This window comes from Branchiostoma floridae, chromosome 7 (genome assembly GCF_000003815.2).
Source record: "Branchiostoma floridae strain S238N-H82 chromosome 7, Bfl_VNyyK, whole genome shotgun sequence".
NCBI lineage: Eukaryota > Metazoa > Chordata > Leptocardii > Amphioxiformes > Branchiostomatidae > Branchiostoma > Branchiostoma floridae.
In genome coordinates this window covers 2,695,996-2,719,889 of record NC_049985.1, presented here as the reverse complement: position 1 = coordinate 2,719,889, position 23,894 = coordinate 2,695,996, and the positions used below count along the sequence as shown (strand labels likewise).

At 38.2% G+C, this 23,894-nt stretch overlaps 1 protein-coding gene across 1 annotated transcript in view; it reads left to right on the top strand.

The window, feature by feature from the left end:
- The window catches only part of LOC118419293 (coiled-coil domain-containing protein 138-like), an 88,084-nt gene that overhangs the window by 49,592 nt on the left and 14,598 nt on the right, over positions 1-23,894 (top strand). The window contains exon 17 of the mRNA XM_035825639.1: positions 2,960-3,104. Within this exon, the coding sequence (XP_035681532.1) occupies positions 2,960-3,101 (142 nt within the window). The 3' untranslated portion in view covers positions 3,102-3,104. The remainder of the gene's footprint in view (positions 1-2,959; positions 3,105-23,894) is intronic.

Sequence of the window (23,894 nt, the reverse complement as noted above, 5' to 3'; positions counted from 1 at the left end):
TCCCCAGGTTATTTTGCATAAATCCCACTGTGATTGGCTCTATAAACATGTGAATTGTCTGCTGCAACTTTAAAAAAACACTGAGAGTAAACGGGTAGAACAAATCAGCTAGTACATCTAGCTGGAAAAACCTGTTGAACTGGTCAAAGTCACTAACTCGTGATAATTGTATGCAAAGGTCACTCATATGTCACTCCGAGACAACACCAAGGACAAACGATTGTGTCAACAACAAGTCTGGCTCCACCTCTCTATTGTAGGCTCTTTTACCGCTTATCCATGCAATAACCTCAAACAAAGTACACACCCCCAACTTTGGCAACAACTTGTAGCACCTTTTCTAGTTTGAAAAGTTTAAAAAGTGTGTGCTTTATTCCCACCAAAATACAGTAGATGGAAGGTTTTAGTATGGGGTAAGTATGAAGTGGGACCGCGTGGCGCAGTGGCAGCATGTTCGGATCTGCACCGAAAGGTTGCGGGTTCGAATCCGGCTGTCTTGCCACCGATCTTGTGCCCTTGGGAAAGGCACTTTACACGACTTTCCTCACTTTACTCAGGTGAAAATGAGTACCTAGTTTTGGCTAGGGCTGTCCCTCGAATAGGACGTTAAATGGAGGTCCCGTGTATGGGGAGAGCCACACCCCATGCACGTAAAAGAACCCCCACACGTGCGATGGTGCGGTGTGTGATGGAGCAAATCATTCTGTCTGGAGTTGATGATTCACTGCAAATCACCCGATGGAGGTCTGGCGAACCCCCATACCATATCAGCCACACGGTGATTTACATCATTCACCCGAACGGGAGACCTGGCGCATCCCCGTCTCGTATTCAGCTAAAAGAAAGGGTATGTCACCCCGTAAGGGGGGGTATAACCCCATTGGTGCTGTAAATTGTAATACGCCGTATGACTATGACTGACTGAAGTATGAAGTAATCTTTGTTCAAGAAAATACAGTCTATGGGAGGTTTTAGTATGGGGTAAGTACATTTGTATCAGGACAAGAGTTGGGTTTTACTGCGAGCCTTGAATTATTGGAGCTACATGTATGTAATACATACATGTAGCAGGCCTTACCCCTTGTACAGATTGATCATTATTTTTAAGTTATGTTTAAGAAACAATTACAAGTTGGATCCGTGGATCAAGACTACACCTGCTGTTACAAGTCTTCTCCTGCTATTATGATAATATTCCCCAACGACTTAAAACTGGAAGAACTACTAGTACAATGTAGACAATAGACCCCTTTATACACGCGAACTGTTTTCATCATAGGTGGGATTTTCCTCACAAACTGTAGCGTCATCGCGCTCACCGTTAACAAAGAACTCGTTCGACAAAGTGTAATACGGACAAATGCGATGACGTTACGGTTTGTGAATAAACTTCCCCCTATGACGAAAGCAGTTCGTGTGGTTCAAAGGGGTCTATTATCCAGACATCTGCCAGTATACAGTCACATACATGTACATGGATAACCCACACAAAACGGGAACATAGGATGTTGAAATGGATACTATTGGATAGATAGGTAGAGTATAGATGAATCTAAAGACTTTACCTGTTGTTGCAAGTCTAGCTCTGAGAGTCCTGCTCTTTGCTTCCCGACGCAACACAATACAGAACTGCGTTTGTGAGTATGATAATAGTCAGCAATGATGGATTACGTTACTGACACCTCCTTGCTTTGTCCAAGCAATGTCTGAAGTTCAAAAGACCTGTCAAAACTTTGACCACTTCTGGGGGAAAGTAAGATCTTGTCTATGGTACTAATTTGTTAGGAAAAATTATCAAAACTTTAAAGGACCACCAAAAAATTGGTAAGAAGTCCATGCAGCTGGTCCCTATAAAGAGGTGGTCACTTTAATGTACAGTTTTGACTCAGTTCTACTGACATCCTATACCCAGTTCGAGGACAGTTACATAACCTTCTGTGTTATTCCTGGTATACGATAGACGATATTTTGCATAGAGGCAGCAACATGAGATGGTCTTTGCTGAATCAGAACATATACAGTTACACACTCTCTTGATGCCTGGAATCTATGGGCCTCCTCTCTGAGTAATCTGTGTTCGATCTCTGTTAGATTTTACAAATTACATATAAACTCTATTTTGTCCATACAAAATTAACATAACATTTAAACATATTAGTGTGAATCAAGTATAACTTAAAGAAAAGATCAAAGTAAACTACGATCTGAATGAATTCAAAGCGGTGAACTCTTGTCAACTCTGCCATTAATTGGGTCTGTAGCGACCTGACCAATAAAACACAGGCCGTCACTTTCTCCAAGCAGATCCTAAGGTAGCATAAATATAGTATCAAATGCACACTCCTAGGCCGGCTATACTCCTTTGTCAGCTTTTGATACAGTCTATTTCCTCCCTACCCTCTGCTTTTATGATGTCTTGTTGCTAAAACTTTATATTAGAAAGGTCTGATAACCAAGAAATTAGATTTTTCCTTTTCTCCTTTTGTATCACTTGTTTGATTTTAGTCAGGATTTGTGGTATTTCTTTGTACTTTGTACTAATCTTGATATAGTCTTCGAGTCCTGTTACAGGGTGACCACGGTGTAAGGAAAAGAAAAGAAAGACTAGTAAAAAGTTCTGTTCATTTCTTTCATCACAGAGCCAATAAGAAGTATTTCAAGGTGTTCACCATCGGAAACATGCTGCATGAGAAAAAATGTACCGCACCTGTGATCTTCAACAGGAGTTCCTCATGCTTATGAAATAAAATGAAAATAGATAAACAACGTCTGGACTAACTCTTGTTCATTTCTTTCCCCACAGAGCCAATAAGAAGTACTTCGAGGTGTTCACCATCGGAAACATGCATGCTGTAGGAGATGTACCGCACCTGTGATCCTCAGCAGGAGTTCCTTATGCACAAAATAAAACAAAACAACTATATGTATAGACTAAGCCTTCTTCCTGTTTTCCCCACAGAGCCAATAAGAAGTATTTCGAGGTGTTCACCATCGGAAACATGCTCCATGAGATGTATCGTACCTGCGACCCTCAGCAGGAGTTCCTGGCCCTCAACCTCCGGTCCATCCTCCACAACCTCGGCATGCTCAAGGCACAGTGATTGGTGGGTGACTGTCATGTGACCTGTTTTCATTGGTGAATAGCTGCAAAGCACCACCATTATCACCATCTTAACTATCATATAACATCAACACCTGATTTCATTGGTTGAAAGCTTCAGTCAGCAACTATTATTGGTTGAAAGCTGCCATGCCCAGTCATGTGACATTTAAACCTGTTTCCATTGGTTGAAAGTTTCAAAACTTGATGTTGACACATTGAAACCCAATTTCATTGGTTGAAAGCTATTGTGCCCTGTGACCTTTAAACCTGTTTTTCTTGGTTGAAAGTTTCAAAACTTGACGTTGGCACCTTGAAATCTGATTTCATTGGTCAACAGCTGCAAAGATATATCACTTTGAAGAAAGATGTGCTATGTTCTGTGAGTTTGGTTGGTCATATCATTCCCTTATCATTAGCATTATGTCTTTTGAAAGCTTGTTTATTTTCCTGTAGAATGATATGATCACATTTGTAATGATTTATGGGACAAGCACCATGGACGAATATTTTCTAGTTTCTTTATTCTGATGTCCAGTAAACTGCATAACACACAAGTTGTGTACACTAGCTGCATAAGACCAGACCAGACTTATAGGATCAATCCATTTACATTGGGTTTGACCCCTACTCTTTTTGATAAGTATGACAGATTCTTTAACATGTTTGAGGTATGGTTCTCCACAAACATGGGACCTACGACTTTACGTCCCATTCGAGGTGACATTCCTATTATAACAGATGCTACTACTACCTGGTACTCATCTACTCCTCATTAGTAAAGTGAGGAAATAGTATGTATAAAATTCCTTCCTCAAGAGCAGAACATTGTGGCCTTGCTGGGGATTTGAACCCAGGACCTATAGATTCTACATGTAATCCAACATACAAACATACATGTACATTTCCGTGCGACTGGCTAAATTGAAGTGGCAGTAGCCTTTTAGCGGTGGGCGCGTTGTCGATACGTGTTAAGCCTGACGTTGAGGCGGGTATAATGCGAACCATTTGCTAACCTGATCCCAGCCACAACCTCGTGATCAATACAACTTATCCGGATCAATACAGGTGAAAGAAACGGGACAGCCGGGGAAACCAGATGAATTGGGGTGTAAGGCAGGTATATTTGTCATCGAGGGCTGTATGACAAACATGGGAAATTTAATACGTTGTACAGGAACTACAAATACATGTAAGGTGTCCTTCCAGTACTGAGCACTGAGCGACCATATAAAGGCAAAAATTATCTGATCTTATAATTCAAACATGTTGTACAATGTAAAAGTATGATTTAAAAGACAGCAATATATACAAAACCAAAAAAATGGCTCTTTAAATATGTGTGTATTTTTTGTTTGTTACACAGCAGTCGCAACCTGGTCACAGCCTCTTGTAGAAAGGAAATGTAAGCACAGTAAAACCACTAATCTGTTAATGTTACCAATTCAAGATGTACAAAATATATTTATTCAAATTGGAAGCAGTGGGATGATATTGTTTTGCACTGAAGAATTAGAAGTAGTAGTAGAAATACTTATTTGCAAATTGTAAATTTCAGTTACTTGCTGGTGACCACAGTTAACACATATATACACAGTGAATGTTTTTGTTTGTTTGTTTGTTTGTTAAATGTTTGTTTACAAATAGTGTTGTCTGTTAACTCCATCATGCCACTACTTGTGTTAACTTTATGTTTCATCATGTTTTCAATGTTGTCATCTCGTGTGCGTAACACCCATTGTTACTGTACTGTGTGTAAAAATCTATGGTGTTATAATCATGATGTATTGTCCATACATTGTAACTTTTTAAAAAAAATGAAAATCCTTCACACCAGATAGACAGATAAATTGCAAACATTTATATGTCTGCAAACATACAAATTATTTGTATTATAATAATTAAACAGTGACAACTCACCCCATGATCAGTACTGCACACTGATCATGACAGGCGGCATTGATGATGATATATTACATAGATAAAGAAAATAAATATGAGATGTCGACTTCTTTCAAAGGACTTCTTGAAATAGTTGAACTGTAATTTCCAACACCAAAATTGGACTCACCCAAATTTTCGACTGTACAGCATCAGTCTTTGTCAAGGAATGAACTTTCAAAGTAATCATTGTGATTTGTTTCATTAACTTTACAATATCAAAATCTTGAGAGCATTTACAGATGATTATAAAATGCTTCAAAAGCTGCGGTATGACTGTTGCTTAACAATTTATAGTACAATGTAATGACTGTGGAATAAAGTCACAGTAACAACTTGCAGGATTTTTATTTGACACGGTTCACATCCTCCGGTGGTATCTGTGTACATAAGTCAGTCATTAGTGTGACTACTTTATCACTCTCATTTGGAATGAGCAAGAAATGCTATTATTCGTCATGCTTGTTAAAAATTTATGCCTGCACAAAACTGTACGGTAATCCTAATGTAAAGGCTACTGTTATTAGTGTTAATGCCACACAAATTCATTTTCTTGTTTCACAGATGTTTTAGGGTGAAAGTACATATTAAGTAGACATCATAAAAGCAGAGGGAAGGGAGAAAAGCTTTAATATGACTATTGGTGGCATAAAACTGACAGCACCAAGGCATGAACCTGGTCCTCAAGCTTTTTTTTTTCATAAATCCAATTATGGCCATACCATCTGATTTTGTAAAATCTTTATGCTTATGTTACTTAAGTAATTTGGTTTCATAGAACTTTATGTATGATTATGTTATTGAAGTTAATTTGGTTTTGTTGAGCTTTATGTATGTCTTATGTTCGGAGTTTTCCCCCAGGCGGCTTTGAAAAATGCCGTCAGGCCATATGCTTTAACCCTGGTTAAATAAAGAATAAACGAACAAACTAACAAGCCAGTTTTATTTGTTGATTGTCACTATCTTTTTAATGTCCTTGACTGGAAAAACATAAAGAAACGAAATTCAAGGGCCAGGTCCATGTCTTGGTGCACTGACTTTAATACCATGAATACAGTCATATTCAAGTTTTCCTCCATGCCCTCTTCTTTTATGATACTAGCATTTTATTATATTAAATTGATGTGGCCGAAGCATGTCTTTAAAAAATCTGAGAACCAACAAATAAAATTGAAGTGGCCTGAAGTACATATTACTGCTAACTAGTAAAGCCTTCTTTTCATCGTTTCCATTCGTAATGTTTCTCCCAATGACCTCATTTATGGATTGTAATGATCATTATACTTTGTGGATAGTTTTTACGTGATGCATTCCTATAAAGAGTGGATCATTAAGCTGCGATAATGTTTTTACTGGCAGTGAATGTACATGATACTGTGCCAAAGTAATGAAGTGATAAAACCTATTTCCTTAATGTAGATTTTTTTGTGCAAAAACATGTAAAAAGTGAGATTTCAGCTTCTCGTAACGTTGTACCTCGGGGGCCATTCATGGAGATGATTATAAAAGAGCAAAGGTTGTGAAAATGCTGTGATTAGTTTACGAAAATGGCAATGAGGTTTCTACAGTGTACAAAAGTCCTGTATATAGATAGAAATCAATAAAGTTCTAATGAAGCTTTGGTTGTCCAAAACTGTAAAGAAATACAATCTAAATTTAAAAAAGTAAGTTAGCAAAAGATGAAGATTGAATGCATATTTATATGTATGTTTCGACTTGATATGTGATCAACTTCCATACTCTTTCCCTAATACTTTCCCGAGTGCTAAGCAGAGAAATCAACAATTGCCATTTTGTAAAGTCTTTGGTATGACTCGGCCAGGGATCGAACTCACGACCTACCAAATGCAAGGCAAACACATTACCCTCTACTGCTGACAAGTACTGAATATTGCCTCCTGCCGACCTGCACATTTTGGACATATGGATCGCCCATCTGGGAAGGGTTTATAAAGTAACTACTCCTCAATCCTACTGCTATCAGCCATCTGACATTCAACCTCTGGTCTTGACCTCTCCCGACCTCCGGGCCAGGTCAGCACTGCAGATGGACCCTCAGTCCACACGTGTCAGAAACAAGTTGAACAAACCCTCTCATAAAATTGTGTCTGTCTCTTTTGATTTGCTGATGTTTGATCACGACCACATCAAAAACGTATCCAGGTTTTGCCTGAAATTGTTTGTAGTTGAAGATTTCAACTTCAGTTAGCTTGGAAAAAACCTTATGATACAAATTTTATAGTTTGAAATCTGTACGGTTACAAGATGAACAAATCCTCCTATAAAATTGTGTGTGTCTTTTCATTTGCTGACGTTTGATCACGAACACATCAAAAACGTATCCAGGCCTCCCATAAAATTGTTTGTATGTGAAGATTTCAATTGTAGTTAGCTTGAAAAACACTTTACGATGCAAGTTTTAAAGGCTATTTTCCAGATGTCAGAAACAAGTTGAACAAATCTTCTCTTAAAATTGTGTGTGTCTATTTTCATTTGGTGACGTTTGATCAGGATCACATCAAAAACGTATCCAGGCCTCCCATAAAATTGTTTGTATGTGAAGATTTCAATTGTAGTTAGTTTGAAAAACACCTTACGATGCAAGTTTTAAAGGCTATTTTCCAGATGTCAGAAACAAGTTGAACAAATCTTCTCTTAAAATTGTGTGTGTGTCTCTTTTCATTTGGTGACGTTTGATCAGGATCACATCAAAAACGAACCAAGGTCTCCCATGAAATTGTTTGTATGTGAACATTTCAGTTGTAGTTAGCTTGGAAAATGCTTTGCGAAACAAATTATAAAAGTTTAAAATTTGTATGGTACTAGGGTGATTTTTAGATGTCATAAATAAGCTGAACAAATCTTCTTGTGAAAATGTGTTTGTCTCTTTTGATTTGCTGACGTTTGATCAAAAACGTATCCAGGTTTCCCCTAAAATTATTTGTGAAAATTTCAACTGTAGTTAATTAGCTTGAAAAACACCAAATTTTAAAGGCTATTTTCCAGATGTCAGAAACAAGTTGAACAAATCTTCTCTTAAAATTGTGTGTGTCTCTTTTAATTTGCTGACGTTTGATCAGGATCACATCAAAAACGTACCCAGGTTTCCCCTAAAATTGTTTGTATGTGAAGATTTCAACTTCAGTTAGCTTTCAACTTTTGTATTGTAGGGTGTTTTCCAGATGTCATAAACAAGATGAAGAAAACTTTTAATAAAATTGTGTTTGTCTCTCTTGATTTGCTGATGTTTGATCTGGAGCACATCAAAAACATATCCAGGTTTCCCCTATGATTGTTGTAGGTGAAGATGCCAACTTAAGTTAGCTTGGAAAACAACTTACGATACAAATTTTAAAGTTTGTATTGTAGGGTATTTTCCAGAATATCATAAAGAAGTTGAACAAATCTCCTAAAGTTGTGTGTGTCCCTTTTGATTTGTTGACGTTTGATCATGAACACATCAAAAGTGAAGATTTCAATTGTGGTTAGCTTTCAAATTTTGTATTGTAGGCCTAGGGTGTTCTCCAGATGTCAGAAACAGAAAGAAGAAACCTTCTGATAAACATGGATTTGTCTTCTTTGATTTGCTGACGTTTGATCAGCAAAACATCAAAAACTTTCCCTGAGATGATTCGCTTGATGTGGAGTATGCAATCACTGCAGAACTGTCAAGTTTTGTATCTTAGGGGGTTTTGCAGGTGTCAGAAACAAGACTTGAACAAACCTCATAAAATCTGGTCTTAGAGATACTGTGAAATTAAATGAAAAAGCATACATTGTAATATCATAGAAATTCTTCGATTTTACATTTCTTCAAATTTTAACCTTTTCCCCCGGCCCTGAACTGTCTTAAATTTCAAATGTCTTCTATAACAACCTACTAGTTGACTTACTCTGGCCGGACTGAACCAGTTGCCTCAATGATCTGGCCTGACTAGTGTTGGACGGTTCTTTGACCTCTGACCAGCAATCCGGCATCATCGTTTCCAGCTCTGTAATTTGGAGCGACTGTTCCTCTCACGTTCGATTGAACCAAAATAGCCGAATGAAGGGAGCCCCAAATCAGACCTGACCCTTACTCTGTGCTCCAGCCAGCACGGTGACCTTCTGGGCTGGGGGATTGACCCCACTTTAATGTTGAATGATGGGCAGGGACAGAATGGAACTGGGGGAGCTGAGATTGGAACTGGATGGGAGGATGGTTCCTTTGTAAATACAGTCAAACCTGTACAACTTTTACCAGTGTGACCAACTGTACATACATTTGTAAGGACCACTTAGCCAATGTGGGATCGTGTGGCGCAGCGGCAGTGTTTGTCCAATACTCCAGAGGTCCTGGGTTCAAATCTGCTGATATGTCACCGATCTTGTGCCCTTGGGAAAGGCACTTAACATGACTTTCCTCACTGCACTCAGGTGGAAATGAGTACCTAGGTTTGGTTAGGGCCGTCCCTCGGATAGGACGTTTAAGCTCCTGGGCCTGGGGATTGACCCCACTTTAATGTTGAATGATGGTCAGGGACAGGATGGAGACTGGGGGAGCTGAGATTGGAACTGGATGGATTCTGAGGATGGTTCTTTTGTAAATACAGTCAAACCTGTACAAGTGACCACCTGTACAGTCATACATTTGTAAGGACCGAATATAGCCAATGTGACCACATTTTTTCAGGGACAGAATGGAGACTGGGGGAGCTGAGATTGGAACTGGATGGATTCTGAGGATGGTTCTTTTGTAAATACAGTCGAACCTGTGCAAGTCAGACCAATGGTACATACATTTAGGACCACTTGGCCAATGAGACCACTTTTTATGGTCCTTTAGATTTTTTCAGGGACAGGATGGATTCTGAGGATGGTTCTTTTGTAAATACAGTCAGACCAACGGTACATACATTTGCAAGGACCACTTCGCCAGTGAGACCACTTTTTATGGTCCCTTAGATTTTGATTGGAACTGGATGCATGGAAGGATGGTTCTTTTGTAAATACAGTCAAACCTGTACAACTGTTACCAGTGTGACCAACTATACATACATTTGTAAGGACGACTTAGCCTATGTGGCATCGTGTGGCGCAGTGGCAGAGTGTTTGTCCCATACCCCAGAGGTCCTGGGTTCAAATCCGCTGATATGTCACCGATCTTGTGCCCATGGGAAAGGCACTTAACACGACTTTCCTCACTTCACTCAGGTGGAAATGAGTACCTAGGTTTGGTTAGGGCCGTCCCTCGGATAGGGCGTTTAATGGAGCTCGTCCAGACTCTTTCGATTTACCCTATTGTAAGATCCTGGGCTGGGGGATTGACCCCACTTTAATGTTGAATGATGGGCAGGGACAGGATGGAGACTGGGGGAGCTGAGATTGGAACTGAATGGAAGGAAAAAGGAAAAGAAAGTGATCTCGATCTAGTTTTAGCTTCCTGAAGTGAAGAGCTAGTTTTCCACAGGTCATGACAGAGAGGACAGACACTATGTACAGTATTTACAGGTTCATATCGTTCTTTGTTCGTCATCATTTCTTTTGCTGTAGACATATCTCGGCCTCAGCAAAAATATGTTTTGGCCCCCAAGTCTCATCCTTTGGAACTGTAGCTGTGTTCACTTAAGGTTTATGGATCTTTGGTCCTTGGTTCAAATAAAATGGATCCATACATTTTGTTATATAACACCAGCATTCCACCGATCATGTTCAGGTATTGCTGAAGTGTGGGGGCCAAAAGTCAAGGAGAGCGCCTTTGAAACTCAGAAAACAAGTGCTCAACCAGCACAGAAAGTTTTTTTTTGTGTACAGTATAGTGTATAGAGTACATGTATACAGGGCAATTGTTCATATCGTCTTTTCTTCATTGATATTATCAATTCCTTTGCTGTATACATATCTTGGCCTCAACACAAATGTATCATTGACCCTAAACTGCTTCCTTTGTAGCTGTGTTCACTTAAGGGTTATGGATCTTTAGTTCAAGCAAAATGGATCCGTACATTTTGTTATATAACACCAGCATTCCACCCATCATGTTCAGGTATTGCTGAAGGGTTGAGGGCCAAGAGTCAAGGATAAGGCCCGACTTTGAAACTCAGAAAACAAGCGCTGTGGTATCACGACCCTTCAGATCGCACCTGATCAGCGCTAAATACCTCGGATCATAACAAATGATAGGCTACCTTACCCTGGAAATTGGAACCAGACTTTTGAAGTATAACTTTGCGATGGTATGCCCTGGAATACATAACAAACTGACCTCTGAGATTTCTCCCACCACCGATATGTCTTCTGCCAGTGCTGGGGTATTATCAAAATAATTGGCTGGACCAGCTCACTCCACATTCTGCGATTAATTCTTATGGCAAGGCAGTAAGGAAGATTACGGCCAAGCAATAGAAACAACTCGCCTGACCTTTCCTAATCTCTGAAACCAGGGTTATGGAGTTACTTAAGAAAACACTTGACCTTTGGATAGAACTGAGGAACTTTGTAATTGGCGATAGACTTATATCTTCTTTACTGGCCAGAGTGTCTGCTTCTTTGTTTCTTAAACTTAAAACTCAAGGTGTAGGGAATATGAAATCTATGAAATCTAAAGTTACTTAAGAAAACACTTGACCTTTGGGTAGAACTGGGGAACTTTGTAATTGGTGATAGACGCGTATCTTCTTTACTGGCCAGAGTGTCTGCTTCTTTGTTTCTAAAACTTAAAACTCAAAGGTGTAGGGAGAATGTCATCTACGATGTATCTTTTGTCCTTGTACAAAACGATCTCAGTTATGGACTTACTTAAGAAAAGACTCATGACCTTTGAGTAGAATTGGGGAACTTTGTAATTGGCGATAGACATGTATCTTCTTTTCTGAAGTTCACAAATCAACATCTGCTTCTTTGTTTCTTAAACTTAAAACTAAAGGTGTAAGGAAAATGACATACAATGTATCTTTGTTTTTGTCCAAAACTTAAGAAAATAAGTTACATATACATCATTGAATTCATTTACTTTTTTGGTAAGAGGGGAAACAAGGTTTATGCTGTCTCAAGTTCACAGTTTAATCAAGTCAGACTCTGTATTATATTTAGTAATGTAGGTACATTTGAAATGCATTTTAAAGGTGTCTCATATCTATGTATACGGACAAAAGATCACATGAAAAAAAGAAAATTCAAACCCGGACAAAGTTTCAAGATATGCCAGTATAGTATCTTAGTTCTTACCTGATTGGTCTTACAAGTTGGTCATAGAATTGAGCTACAAATGTCCACTGATCTACACAATCTACTTGTATATCGCTTATGATAGGTGCATTGATCTGATAACAGCTTTCTAATGTTGACAGCGGTTGCACTGTTATTAGAAAATGTGACTACTATGTGCTTTAAAGTAATAAATGACAGGCAAAACAAATATTTGGGACAAATTAATGCCAGAAAAAGTACTCTGTCTACAATTTCTACAGGTCAGAGAAGTCAAGGTTGCCAATTTTGATGGATTTTAAATTCCATACCTCATTCTTAAATCGAGATGCCCCACTTGAAAGTATCTGGTGTTCAGGTCTGGTGTTCTGGACAAACATTTTGCGATTATATGTTAGTTTCTAACAACACTTGTATTTGGTGTGGTGCCATACATGAAGCTTTAGCTCTAAGGCTTAGATCACATTTCCAAACCGCCGGGCCCAGCAGATAGTATTCAGAAACAAAAATTTAAGATGTATACCTAGACGTATACAGCATGAGTCTGAAGCTCACCTGCCTAGTAAGCTTGCTACTTGTCGCGCTTTCCAGCACCTTGAGTTGCAGAAATCATCAGTCAGATCCATTTTGACATTTTGTGAATTTTTATGTCTTTTATATCATTCTTTTCGCTCCCAAAAGCTGACCACTTGGGCCCCAATTTGCAACTGTGTCCTAGACAAAGTCAGACTCTCTGGTAATCTGCAGTTCTGCTTGTCACGTTAGGTGGTGCTGCTACAACCTTAGTTGCCCCACAACCACCTGCCGCACAGACAGACCTGATTCAGTACTTACTTCCCAGATAGCATCTCAAACTCATTAAGATAGCCAACTGATAACCCAGTCTGTGGGTCTATCCTTATCTGATAAAATTAAGTTGCAATGAAGGTAAGTGATGGAAAATCTAACCAACACTTTGTGGAGACATAATTTTGAATGCAATGATAACACGTACATGGGGAATAGCTGCCCTAAAATTAGCACTCTCTCAGGCATCAAATGTTGTGCTACAAAGGTATTTCTACAAATGGCATTGCCACAAAAGGAACTGCTACAGAAGCAATTGCTACAAAGCCAAGTATTTCCACCCATAACTTACCACCCTATAATTCCTCACAAAATGTTAGGACTCATGGTGCTTGATGTTCACATACATTTCACTTCATTCCAAAGGCTGCCTATTTTGGTGTGGAGAGCCCAAACGTAAACTGTGGTTGGCAGCATGTAGAGAATTGAAGAGCAGATCAAAAGATGAAAGGATACCTTGAATAATAATGCAACCTGAATTTTTACTCACTCACTCTTAGATTTTTGCGTTTGAAAATAATGTCTTGGGGGCTGCATGTTTATATGTTTGTCTGTCTGTCTGTCTTACATTTGTATCTCTGAAAACAGTGTAATAGTAATTTATGATGTTATGATGTGATATGATATGTTGCTATACCATTGCAATGGCCAAGTGGATAGAGTGTTTGCCTTGCCATGCCATTGCTGCAACTATTTTCACTCATACATGTAACTTAGAGCTGGAAAGTAAACTGTAGTTGGCAGCATGTAGAGAATTGAAGAGCAGATCAAAGGAATATAAATTACATCCAGATGAAAGGAAATCTTGAATATGCAACCTGAATTTGCTAAGAACTCACTGGCTGTATTTGATTTTTGCATTTACTAATGTCTTTGGGCCTGTGTTTGGATGTATATGTTTGTCTGTCTGTCTGTCCATCCATCTGTCAGTCTGTCTGTCTCTGTTAACGGTGTAATTGTTGATTTACTCCAGAAGTTGTGGATGAATCTTCAGGATTTGGTATGTTGCTAATAACTTGCTATAGATGTTGGCAAAATGAAGAAATTATCATGTAAATCTGAGGTACTATAGCTTAACATCTGCTTTCAATATCTATATTCTTTCTCTCTTATTAGCTATCTTAAAAGCAGTGGGCAGGGAGGAAAACTTCAACACGACTGTATTTACTCCATTAAACTGTTCCTCAAGCTTTGTTTCCATTTTGAAAAATCAGAGAACCATACATTTGAAAAATCAGAGAACCAATGAATCAAATTGGCGTAGCCTGAGGTACAAAATGTATCTGACATGTGCGGAGTGTTTCACATGACTTATTCCCTCCCTTACAAATACATCTCAACCTCCTTACCTTATCGCCAACCCTGTCAGAACCAATTAAAGCTTTAGGCCAGGACGGGAGATAGTTTGTTGCGAAGTTCATCTCTTCTCTCCTCCCGGCATTCTGTAAGTAACTAAACTGAGACTTATTGCTCGTCTTTATTGAACGACGCAGAGATTTGGCATTCCATCAGCGGATGATATTAACTGATTTAAAAGATTAGATACGTTTACATGAATTAGATTGCTGAAAGTGTACCTAATTGCTTTTGACTTTGACAACCAAAGGACACTTTCTGCTCATTACAATCCATCAATAGCGCAGGTAATCTTCTGCGTAAACGCGCGAGCTTGATTTGTCGTTAAAACGTTGTTTATTAAAGGTGCAGGGTGAGATATACGGGCGTTAATGCCGATATATATTATTGATATATCTGACAAGTGGCATGGTTGTACTTTGAAGACAATTCACCTTGTTATTTTGCGCCGCGTTGCCTTTGATTAAAAGTCAAAGAGCTCGATAAACCATGGCAGATTGCGGGTCTGCCACAATTGCTAATATGTGGAAGCAACATACACTCTTATTTGAGGCTATACTGAATCAATCATTTGTTTCTTGGAGTTTGCAAAAAGATATTTAGTTTAGTAATCCTGCTTTTCTGTTTGCAGGATTCTTTTTTTTTTAATTGATGTAGTTACCACAAAACAAGGGTCAGAAGAACCACTCAAATGGTTCAGGTTAGTGTACTGGATTGTGATAGCAGATGTTTGTTTACCTTTGATTTGAAGATTTCTAAAGACTTCAGTTAATATAAGAATTAAGATCCTATGGGATGACAGAGTGAAAATATAACCTACTTTTTTCAAATTAGTCTACTGATGAATGCTTTTTGAAGAGAATGAATTTAATAAAATGGATGCAGTTTTGTGGAGTTCTCTCCTCGGAACAGCGTTCTGTAAAGGACTTTTAAGGTGATCTCTTGTTTCGTGTAAGAGGATTTGTGCCCAAATCTGTTAATGGTATATCTAAAACCTCTCCACTGTAAGCTCCTATACTGTACAGTCCTGAGTAACTGCTAATGATGACGTCCCAGAAGAAAATCCATAAGATTAGAATTTTGTCTGTTACTCTGGAGTTAGCTATACAGAGAGAGCTTTATTTTGATACACAAATTGTACTCACAGTCGGGTTTATCGTCTGTGGACATAAATGGACAAAATCTGGTAACGATAATGTGTATAAAACCTCTCCACTGAGATCTCCTTTACTGCAAAGTCCTGAGTAACTGCAACTAATGATGTCATCACAGAAGAAAATCCATAAGAATTTTCTCTGCTCCTCTGGAGCTAATAAGGAGTGCTGCTTTCTATTTTGCTACCTGGTTTATCGTGTGTGGATGAAATGGATGAAAAATCCCAAGAAACAAATGAAGGCAGTCATTATTGAATTCATTCAACTTATAGTCTGAAGTATAGTCTACAAACAGAAGTGCAAGATTACTATAAACTAGATATCTTTTTATAATTTTCAACTCCAAGAAACAACTTATTGATTCAGTATAGCATAGAAAAATGCTGTTCATTGCTCTCAAATAAAGGTGTATTTGATCCCACATATTAGCAACTTATAGTCTGAAGTATTGGCAGTGATGTCTGTTTGGAGGTGCTTTATTGAGAACGAGATATCAAAACCGGAAGTTCAATTGCAGTGCTGCAGGTAGCCACTAGATAGCTGGAGATCTCATTTCAAGGTCTCAACCATTCAACTTAAGTTATCCACTATATTGGTTTTTCATAAGAATCATATCACGTCATATGCATATAACGTTAATGTGTTTGTTTTTAAGGTGTTGACTTAGAAAAGTTTGCAACAAATTTACAGATATTAAACTGACCCATGTTTATATAAGAAAAGCATATGTTACAGGCAAACCGAAAAGTCTAAGGCAAAATAATTGTAATCATTGAGTTATTTGGCTGAAAGCAATGTCCGAGTGTTCCAGAACACACAATGCTCTAACTTATAAATCTGGACCAAAACATGTGCGAAGACAGTTCCACTACAGACATGCAAGGTTGAAGGCAAAATAATATTTTGTAATCTCCGATTTATTTGACTGAAAGCAATGTCCGAGTGTTCCAGAACACACAATGCTCTAACTTATAAATCTGTACCAAAACATGTGTGAAGACAGTTCCAATACAGACATGCAAGGTTGGAGGCAAAATAATGTTTGTAATCTCTGATTTATTTGACTGAAAGCAATGCCTGACTGTACCAGAACACACAATGCTCTAACTTATAAATCTGTACCAAAACATGTGTGAAGACAGTTCCACTACAGACATGCAAGGTTGGAGGCAAAATAATGTTAAACTTTGTAAAGTCTGATTTATTTGACTGAAAGCAATGTCCGAGTGTTCCAGAACACACAATGCTCTAACTTATAAATCTGCACCAAAACATGTGTGAAGACAGTTCCACTACTGACATGCAAGGTTGGAGGCAAAAAAATGTTTGTAATCTCTGATTTATTTGACTGAAAGCAATGCCTGAGTGTACCAGAACACACAATGCTCTAACTTATAAATCTGTACCAAAACATGTGTGAAGACAGTTCCAATACAGACATGCAAGGTTGGAGGCAAAATAATGTTTGTAATCTCTAATTTATTTGCAACAAATTTACAGATTTTATACTGTTTATATCAGAAAAGCATATGTTACAGTCAAACCGAAAAGTCTAAGGCAAATAATTGTAATCATTGAGTTATTTAGCTGAAAGCAATGCCTGACTATACCAGAACACACAATGCTCTAACTTATAAATCTGTACCAAACATGTGTGAAGACAGTTCCACTACAGGCATGCAAGGTTGGAGGCAAAATAATGTTTGTAATCTCTGATTTATTTGACCGAAAGCAATGACCGACTGTACCATAACATACAATGCTCTAACTTATAAATCTGGCCCAAAACATGTGTGAAGACAGTTCCACTACAGATATGCAAAGTTGGAGGCAAAATAATGTTTGTAATCTCTAATTTATTTGCAACAAATTTACAGATTTTATACTGTTTATATCAGAAAAGCATATGTTACAGTCAAACCGAAAAGTCTAAGGCAAATAATTGTAATCATTGAGTTATTTAGCTGAAAGCAATGCCTGACTATACCAGAACACACAATGCTCTAACTTATAAATCTGTACCAAACATGTGTGAAGACAGTTCCACTACAGGCATGCAAGGTTGGAGGCAAAATAATGTTTGTAATTTCTGATTTATTTAACTGAAAGCAATGCCTGACTGTACCACAACACACAATGCTCTAACTTATAAATCTGTACCAAAACATGTGTGAAGACAGTTCCAATACAGACATGCAAGGTTGGAGGCAAAATAATGTTTGTAATCTCTAATTTATTTGACTGAAAGCAATGTCCAACTGTACCAGAACACACAATGCTCTAACTTATAAATCTGCACCAAAACATGTGTGAAGACAGTTCCAATACAGACATGCAGGGTTGGAGGCAAAATAATGTTTGTAATCTCTGATTTATTTGGCTGAAAGCAATGCCCGACTGTACCACAACACACAATGCTCTACGTAACTTATAAATCTGTACCAAATATGTGTGAAGACAGTTCCAGTACAGACATGCAAGGTTGGAGGCAAAATAATGTTAAACTTTGTAAAGTTTGATTTATTTGACTGAAAGCAATGCCTGAGTGTTTCAGAACACACAATGTTCTTATAAATTGGGACCAAACATGTGTGAAGACAGTTCCAATATAGGCATGCAAGGTTGGAGGCAAAATAATGTTTGTAATCTCTGATTTATTTGACTGAAAGCAATGCCTGACTGTATCAGAACACACAATGCTCTAACTTATAAATCTGTACCAAAACATGTGTGAAGACAGTTCCACTACAGACATGCAAGGTTGGAGGCAAAATAATGTTTGTAATCTCAAATTTATTGGCAACAAATTTAAAGATTTTATACTGTTTATATCAGAAAAGCATATGTTACAGTCAAACCGAAAAGTCTAAGGCAAATAATTGTAATCTTGAAGTTATTTGACTGAAAGCAATGCCCAACTGTACCAGAACACACAATGCTCTAACTTATAAATCTGTACCAAACACGTGTGAAGACAGTTCCACTACAGACATGCAAGGTTGGAGGCTAATGGAGTTTTGTGTAGTCTGCGGCTGTTGTACTTCCCCTTTTAGACAAGAATGTGTCAAAGGAAATGGAAATTTAGGGAAAAGAGGTGCCAAGAAACCAGACGTCACTTGAACTTGTTGGCTGACAGGGTTGTTGTGTTTATTTTAATCTTTTTTATTGGTTTAGCTGGCAGGCAGCACATCAATGTCAATCCAAAGACACTTTCTTAAGAAAAAGCTTTGAATTCAACTTTTTCTTTGAAAATGTCACATATTTTAGACCGACTATACATTTAAAGTTTGACTTGATCCAAAATATGTAGTTGCTACCATGTAGCTAAAATTGCTTTTATAATCAGGTATTGTAATAGCTATAATACTTGCTTTTATATGAAACCAATTTTAGCTACATTATTATAATAGCTTGTCCACTTTAAGTTACACTTTCTTGTTTGGTCCTTTGCTGTATTGTCAACTTTACGAAAGCCACTTTTAAAAATCCTTTCAAAAACTGTTACAGTATGATTTCAAATGCAGACAGAGGCTTTGGTAAAGCACTTTTAGAAAACAGCATTAGACAAAACAAGAAAAGTGGAATCCCCAATTAAAGCGGAGCATGTTTTTGATAACTGGTAAGTCTCACTTCCCATCCGAAGGTTTGCGATGATAGAAGTCCCCCGAAAATTAACCCACAAACATCCTTGAAAATGCTGAAGGCCACATCTTAAACCCTATAATGAGCAGAGGCCCATCAGAGGAAGTGCTGTGAAAATAAACAACTTTTTTCCCTGGCAGGAAATTTTGGGTCGATTAACTCGGACTGTCAAACTGCTGACAAGGTGGTAATGACAAATTCCATGATCGGAATGACTTAGTACATTTGCCAGTAAGTCATACCCAGATTGAGTTAGCTATGGGTTGTTTTCAATAGTGTTGAAACTTCTAGAAAGTTTGTCTGAAAGTTGTAAGGTAACACCGGCCCTTTCTACTAGACAATGACTTCTGACTTTTCTGAACAACCACTGAACGACGAAGTCATTCAATGAATTTCATAGACTATGAGAAGAAATCTTTTTAAATTTTTATGTTGTTTGAATGTTTGATTTGTCGTCTGTTGAATCCTGAAATCAAATGTCACACAAATCTTTTTTTTTTACTCAGCAATCGCCTACCAATAGTATTGATCAAGTATTTGCATTGTAGTTTATTTGTACGTCCAAGTTCTAGACACACTGCAAGGGGAACTAACATGAAACAGTTTGTTTCCTGTTTGGTAACTTTGGCTGGCAGTTAATATTGTTTTGGAATACCTCAAAAATTCAACGATGAATTCTAAATCTGTATCTATATTAGTCAAGTGGTATAATCTCCTTTCAGTTAAACATGCACTGTCAAGCTTTGTAGGCACAAACAAATACTGTGGCACCTAATGTCAAACAATTTGTCTTTCCAAATACCTGCATATCCAGCTCCGTGTACTGTTGTAATGAAGAGGCCCCTTCTGTTTCTTATGATAACAAGCACACTCATGATAGCTTCAGCCTTCAGGGAGGAACAGGTTTTCAGGAATTGAAGAAGAAGTAATGGAAGAAATGGGACCACCTCTGTAGGAGGACCACCCGGCCATTATGGAGCTTGCATTGTGACCACTTTTTAGAGGTCACTTTCTGGATAATTTTCCCCATTGATGCAAGCATTAAGGCCCCTGTCTATTGTGACCACCTGTCCGCATACATGTAGATAAGATTTTAGATGTCCCCTGATGAGTGGTCTTTATGGGCAGGTTTGAGTGTATGGAATTCAATTTTGAGTTCATGGATTTTTAAAATAAACTTTCAGCAACAGAACAGAATGAAAACTGAAAACTGAGAGGAAAACTAACTAATAAAGAAGAAGTCTTTATTGACAGGACAAAAGTATGGCAATAAATATATTTCCCTCCTTGACATTGTGTGTACCCATGTAAAGACTCCCCTCTAAAGTCTGAGACTTTGTCTTTATGTTGATTTTTCATCACAGCATATAGTTCTTTTAAACCAGAGAATGACCAAATTGAATGGGTGTGGCCTCGTGATAGAAGAAAACTTGCTACTGTGTCTTCAGGTATCACAAGGAGTCTGTTGCTGATCATCCACCGTGCAGGGATTCCCTTCCAGCTCTTCAAGACGTTAACGCCAGGGTTGTAGCCAGCCAGAAATCATTTTCCGTCCCCTCGATTTTTGATGGCTTTGGCACAGCGTTTCTAGGGGGGTCTGGGGGCATGCTCCAAGGAAAAATTTTGAGGGTTAAATTTTGCTCACAGAGGACGGAATGGGCAACATTTTTTTCTGTCCCCAGCTGCAAAATTCCGTCAAAGGACGGAAGGACGGGTGCTGGCTACAACCCTGGTTAACGCTACATGTACATTGTAATTCACCTTTATCCACAGGGTAACCATATCAAGTTTCATTCCGGACCTGAAACTGTGTTAAGACAAAATTCCTGAAACTTAGTTTTCATGGTGATTTTTCATTGCAGTATATTGTTCATTTGAATCAGAGAACAAGCAAATTGAATGGGTGTGGCCTTGTGGTAGATGAAAACTTCCTACTGCATCTGAGGTATCTCAAGGAGTCTGTTGGATTATAAAATTTTATCAAGAGGACAAGATGATAACTGAAAACTGATAGAAAAACTATATATATTATACATGTGCCCACCCTGAAACTGTTTGTATCCATCTAAAGACTTTCCTCTAATGTCTAAGACTTTGTCTTCATGTTAATTTTATATCACAGCATAGTTCCTTTAAATCCCTGAGGGATCAGATTGAATGGGTGTGTCCTTGTGATAGATGAAAATTTCCTACTGTGCGTCTTCAGGTATCACAAGGAGTCTGTTGCTGCTCACCCATGGCCACCGTGCAAGGATTCCCTTCCAAGTCTTCAAGACGTTATCCCAGTCCTGTTTTGTTGATGCACATGTGTAGTTACATGTCTTCAAGTCCTGCAGGTTAGACTTATTTCAATGATAGGTAAAGGAGTTATAAGCTACATGTACAAGGTTCTTGTGTAAGACTGGCTTGGGGTCGGATGGGTTTCTGTAGCCAATTTTCTGTTTACCACAGGCAGCCACAACGTCTAAGAAATCAGGCTAAAACCCAGGTGCCCTCTGAGGAACATTTTACTTTGTTTTCTGATGGTGATTTTTCATTACAACATAGTTCCTTTAAACCAGAGAATGACCAAATTGAATGGGTGTGTTCTTATGATATATGAAAACTTCTTACAGTGTGTCTGCGGTACATAATATCTCAAAGAGTCTCTTGCTGCTCACCCACCGTGCAGGGATTCCCTTCCACGTCTTCAAGACGTTATCCCAGTCCTGTTAACCTCCTGACAAGGACTATTGATTTTAATTTCTTGCTCTCGTGGCATCTCCCCGGAGACGAGAGACTCCCGAAGTCGGGGAGGCTGACCCAGACGTTTGCGGAGGGGTCAGCATTAGCAGTGCGAATAATTGCTACAGTTGGAACGTTGTCACACCTCCCCTTCCGCATGGTCTGCTCCTGACAAAGGCCAGTGGGTTGGAGATTGGGAAGCATTAATTCTAACTATTCCTGGGAGTGATGTACGATGTGGGACAGGGACCCCCACCCTGCCTTTCACGGGGAAGGAAAAGCAATCCAAGCACCATTTCATCAAAGTCAAAACTTCGGCTCCGTCAAACTGTCTCTGGGATGTGCTCGCTCGTCAAGCAGTGGTGGTTGCCAGATTCTTTGAAAAACATCTTTCTGTTAATCTTGCTGCTAGACTCATTTGTATGAGGTGGTATAATAACATTGATTAAGCAAGCAAATAGATTAGATTTTGAGTGATATACATGTATAGATGTTATAACATCAATGTAAACTTCTGCTCAGTCAAACAGTCTATCGGTTATGCTCACTCATAAAAAAACAGAGGTGGTTGCCAGATTCTTGCCAGAAGATTTATTAGCAAAAGGTGTATATACAGTTATGATACCAGTGGTTAAGCAAGCAAATAGATTATTTTTAGCAATATAGATATGGTAAGTTAACATTAATTTAAACTTCTGCTTAGTCAAACTGGCTCTAGGATGTGCTCGCTCATCAAGTGGAGGTGGTTGCTTGATTCTTGGAAAAAACATTATTCTTATTGCAAGATTCAATCATAAGAGGTGATATAAAAACATTGATTGAGTAAATAGATTATATTACATTGAGGGATATGCAATATAGATGCGATAACATCAATTTAAACTTCTGCTCAGTCAAACAGTCTATCGGTTATGCTCACTCATGAAAAAAGCAGGGGTGGTTGCCAGGTTCTCGCCAGAAGATTTATTAGCAAAAGGTGTACAATTGAAATACCAGTGGTTAAGCAAGCAAATAGATTATTTTTAGCAATATAGATATGATAAGTTACATTAATTCAAACTTTGGCTTCGTCAAACTGTCTCTATAGGATGTGCTCGCTCGTCAAGTGGACGTGGTTGCCTGATTCTTGGAAAAACGTTATTCTTGTTGCAAGATTCAATCGTAAGAGGTGATATAAAAACATTGATTGAGTAAATAGATTATATTACATTGAGGGATATGCAATGTAGATGCGATAACATCAATTTAAACTTCTGCTCAGTCAAACAGTTTATTGGTTATGCTCGACACTCGTCAAGTGGAGGTGGTTGCCTGATTTTTGCCGGAAGATTTATTAGCAACAATAGGTGTACAATTATAATACCAGTGGTTAAGCGAGCAAACAGATTATTTTTAGCAATATAGATATGATGACATTAACATTAATTTAAACTTCTGCTCCGTCAAACTGTCTCGTTGATATGCTCGCTCGTCAAGTAGAGGTGGTTGCTTGATTCTTGGAAAAAACATTATTCTTGCTACAAGATCGTAATGGTAAGAGGTGGTATGGTAACAGTGATTAAGCAAGCAAACAGATTATTTTTTTGGCAATGTAGATATAATAACTTAACATTAGTTTAAACTTCTGCTCAGTTAAACTGTCTATTGGTTATGCTCGACACTCGTCAAGTGCCTGCCAGATTCTCCCTAGAAGATTTATTTAGAGGTGGTATGATAGCAAGCAAGCAAGCAGGTAATTTTGTTAAGAGATGTAGAAACAGTATAATTACATTAATCTAAATTTCTATATTTAAATATCGGTTATGCTCACTCATTGATGGTAATCAGGTAATTGCCAGATTCTCGCCAGAACATTTATTAGTAAGGGGTGGTATGATAGCAGTCAAGCAAGCAGATTTTTTTAGGGGGATAGAGACGTTATCAATGATAACATGAGTCTAAATTTT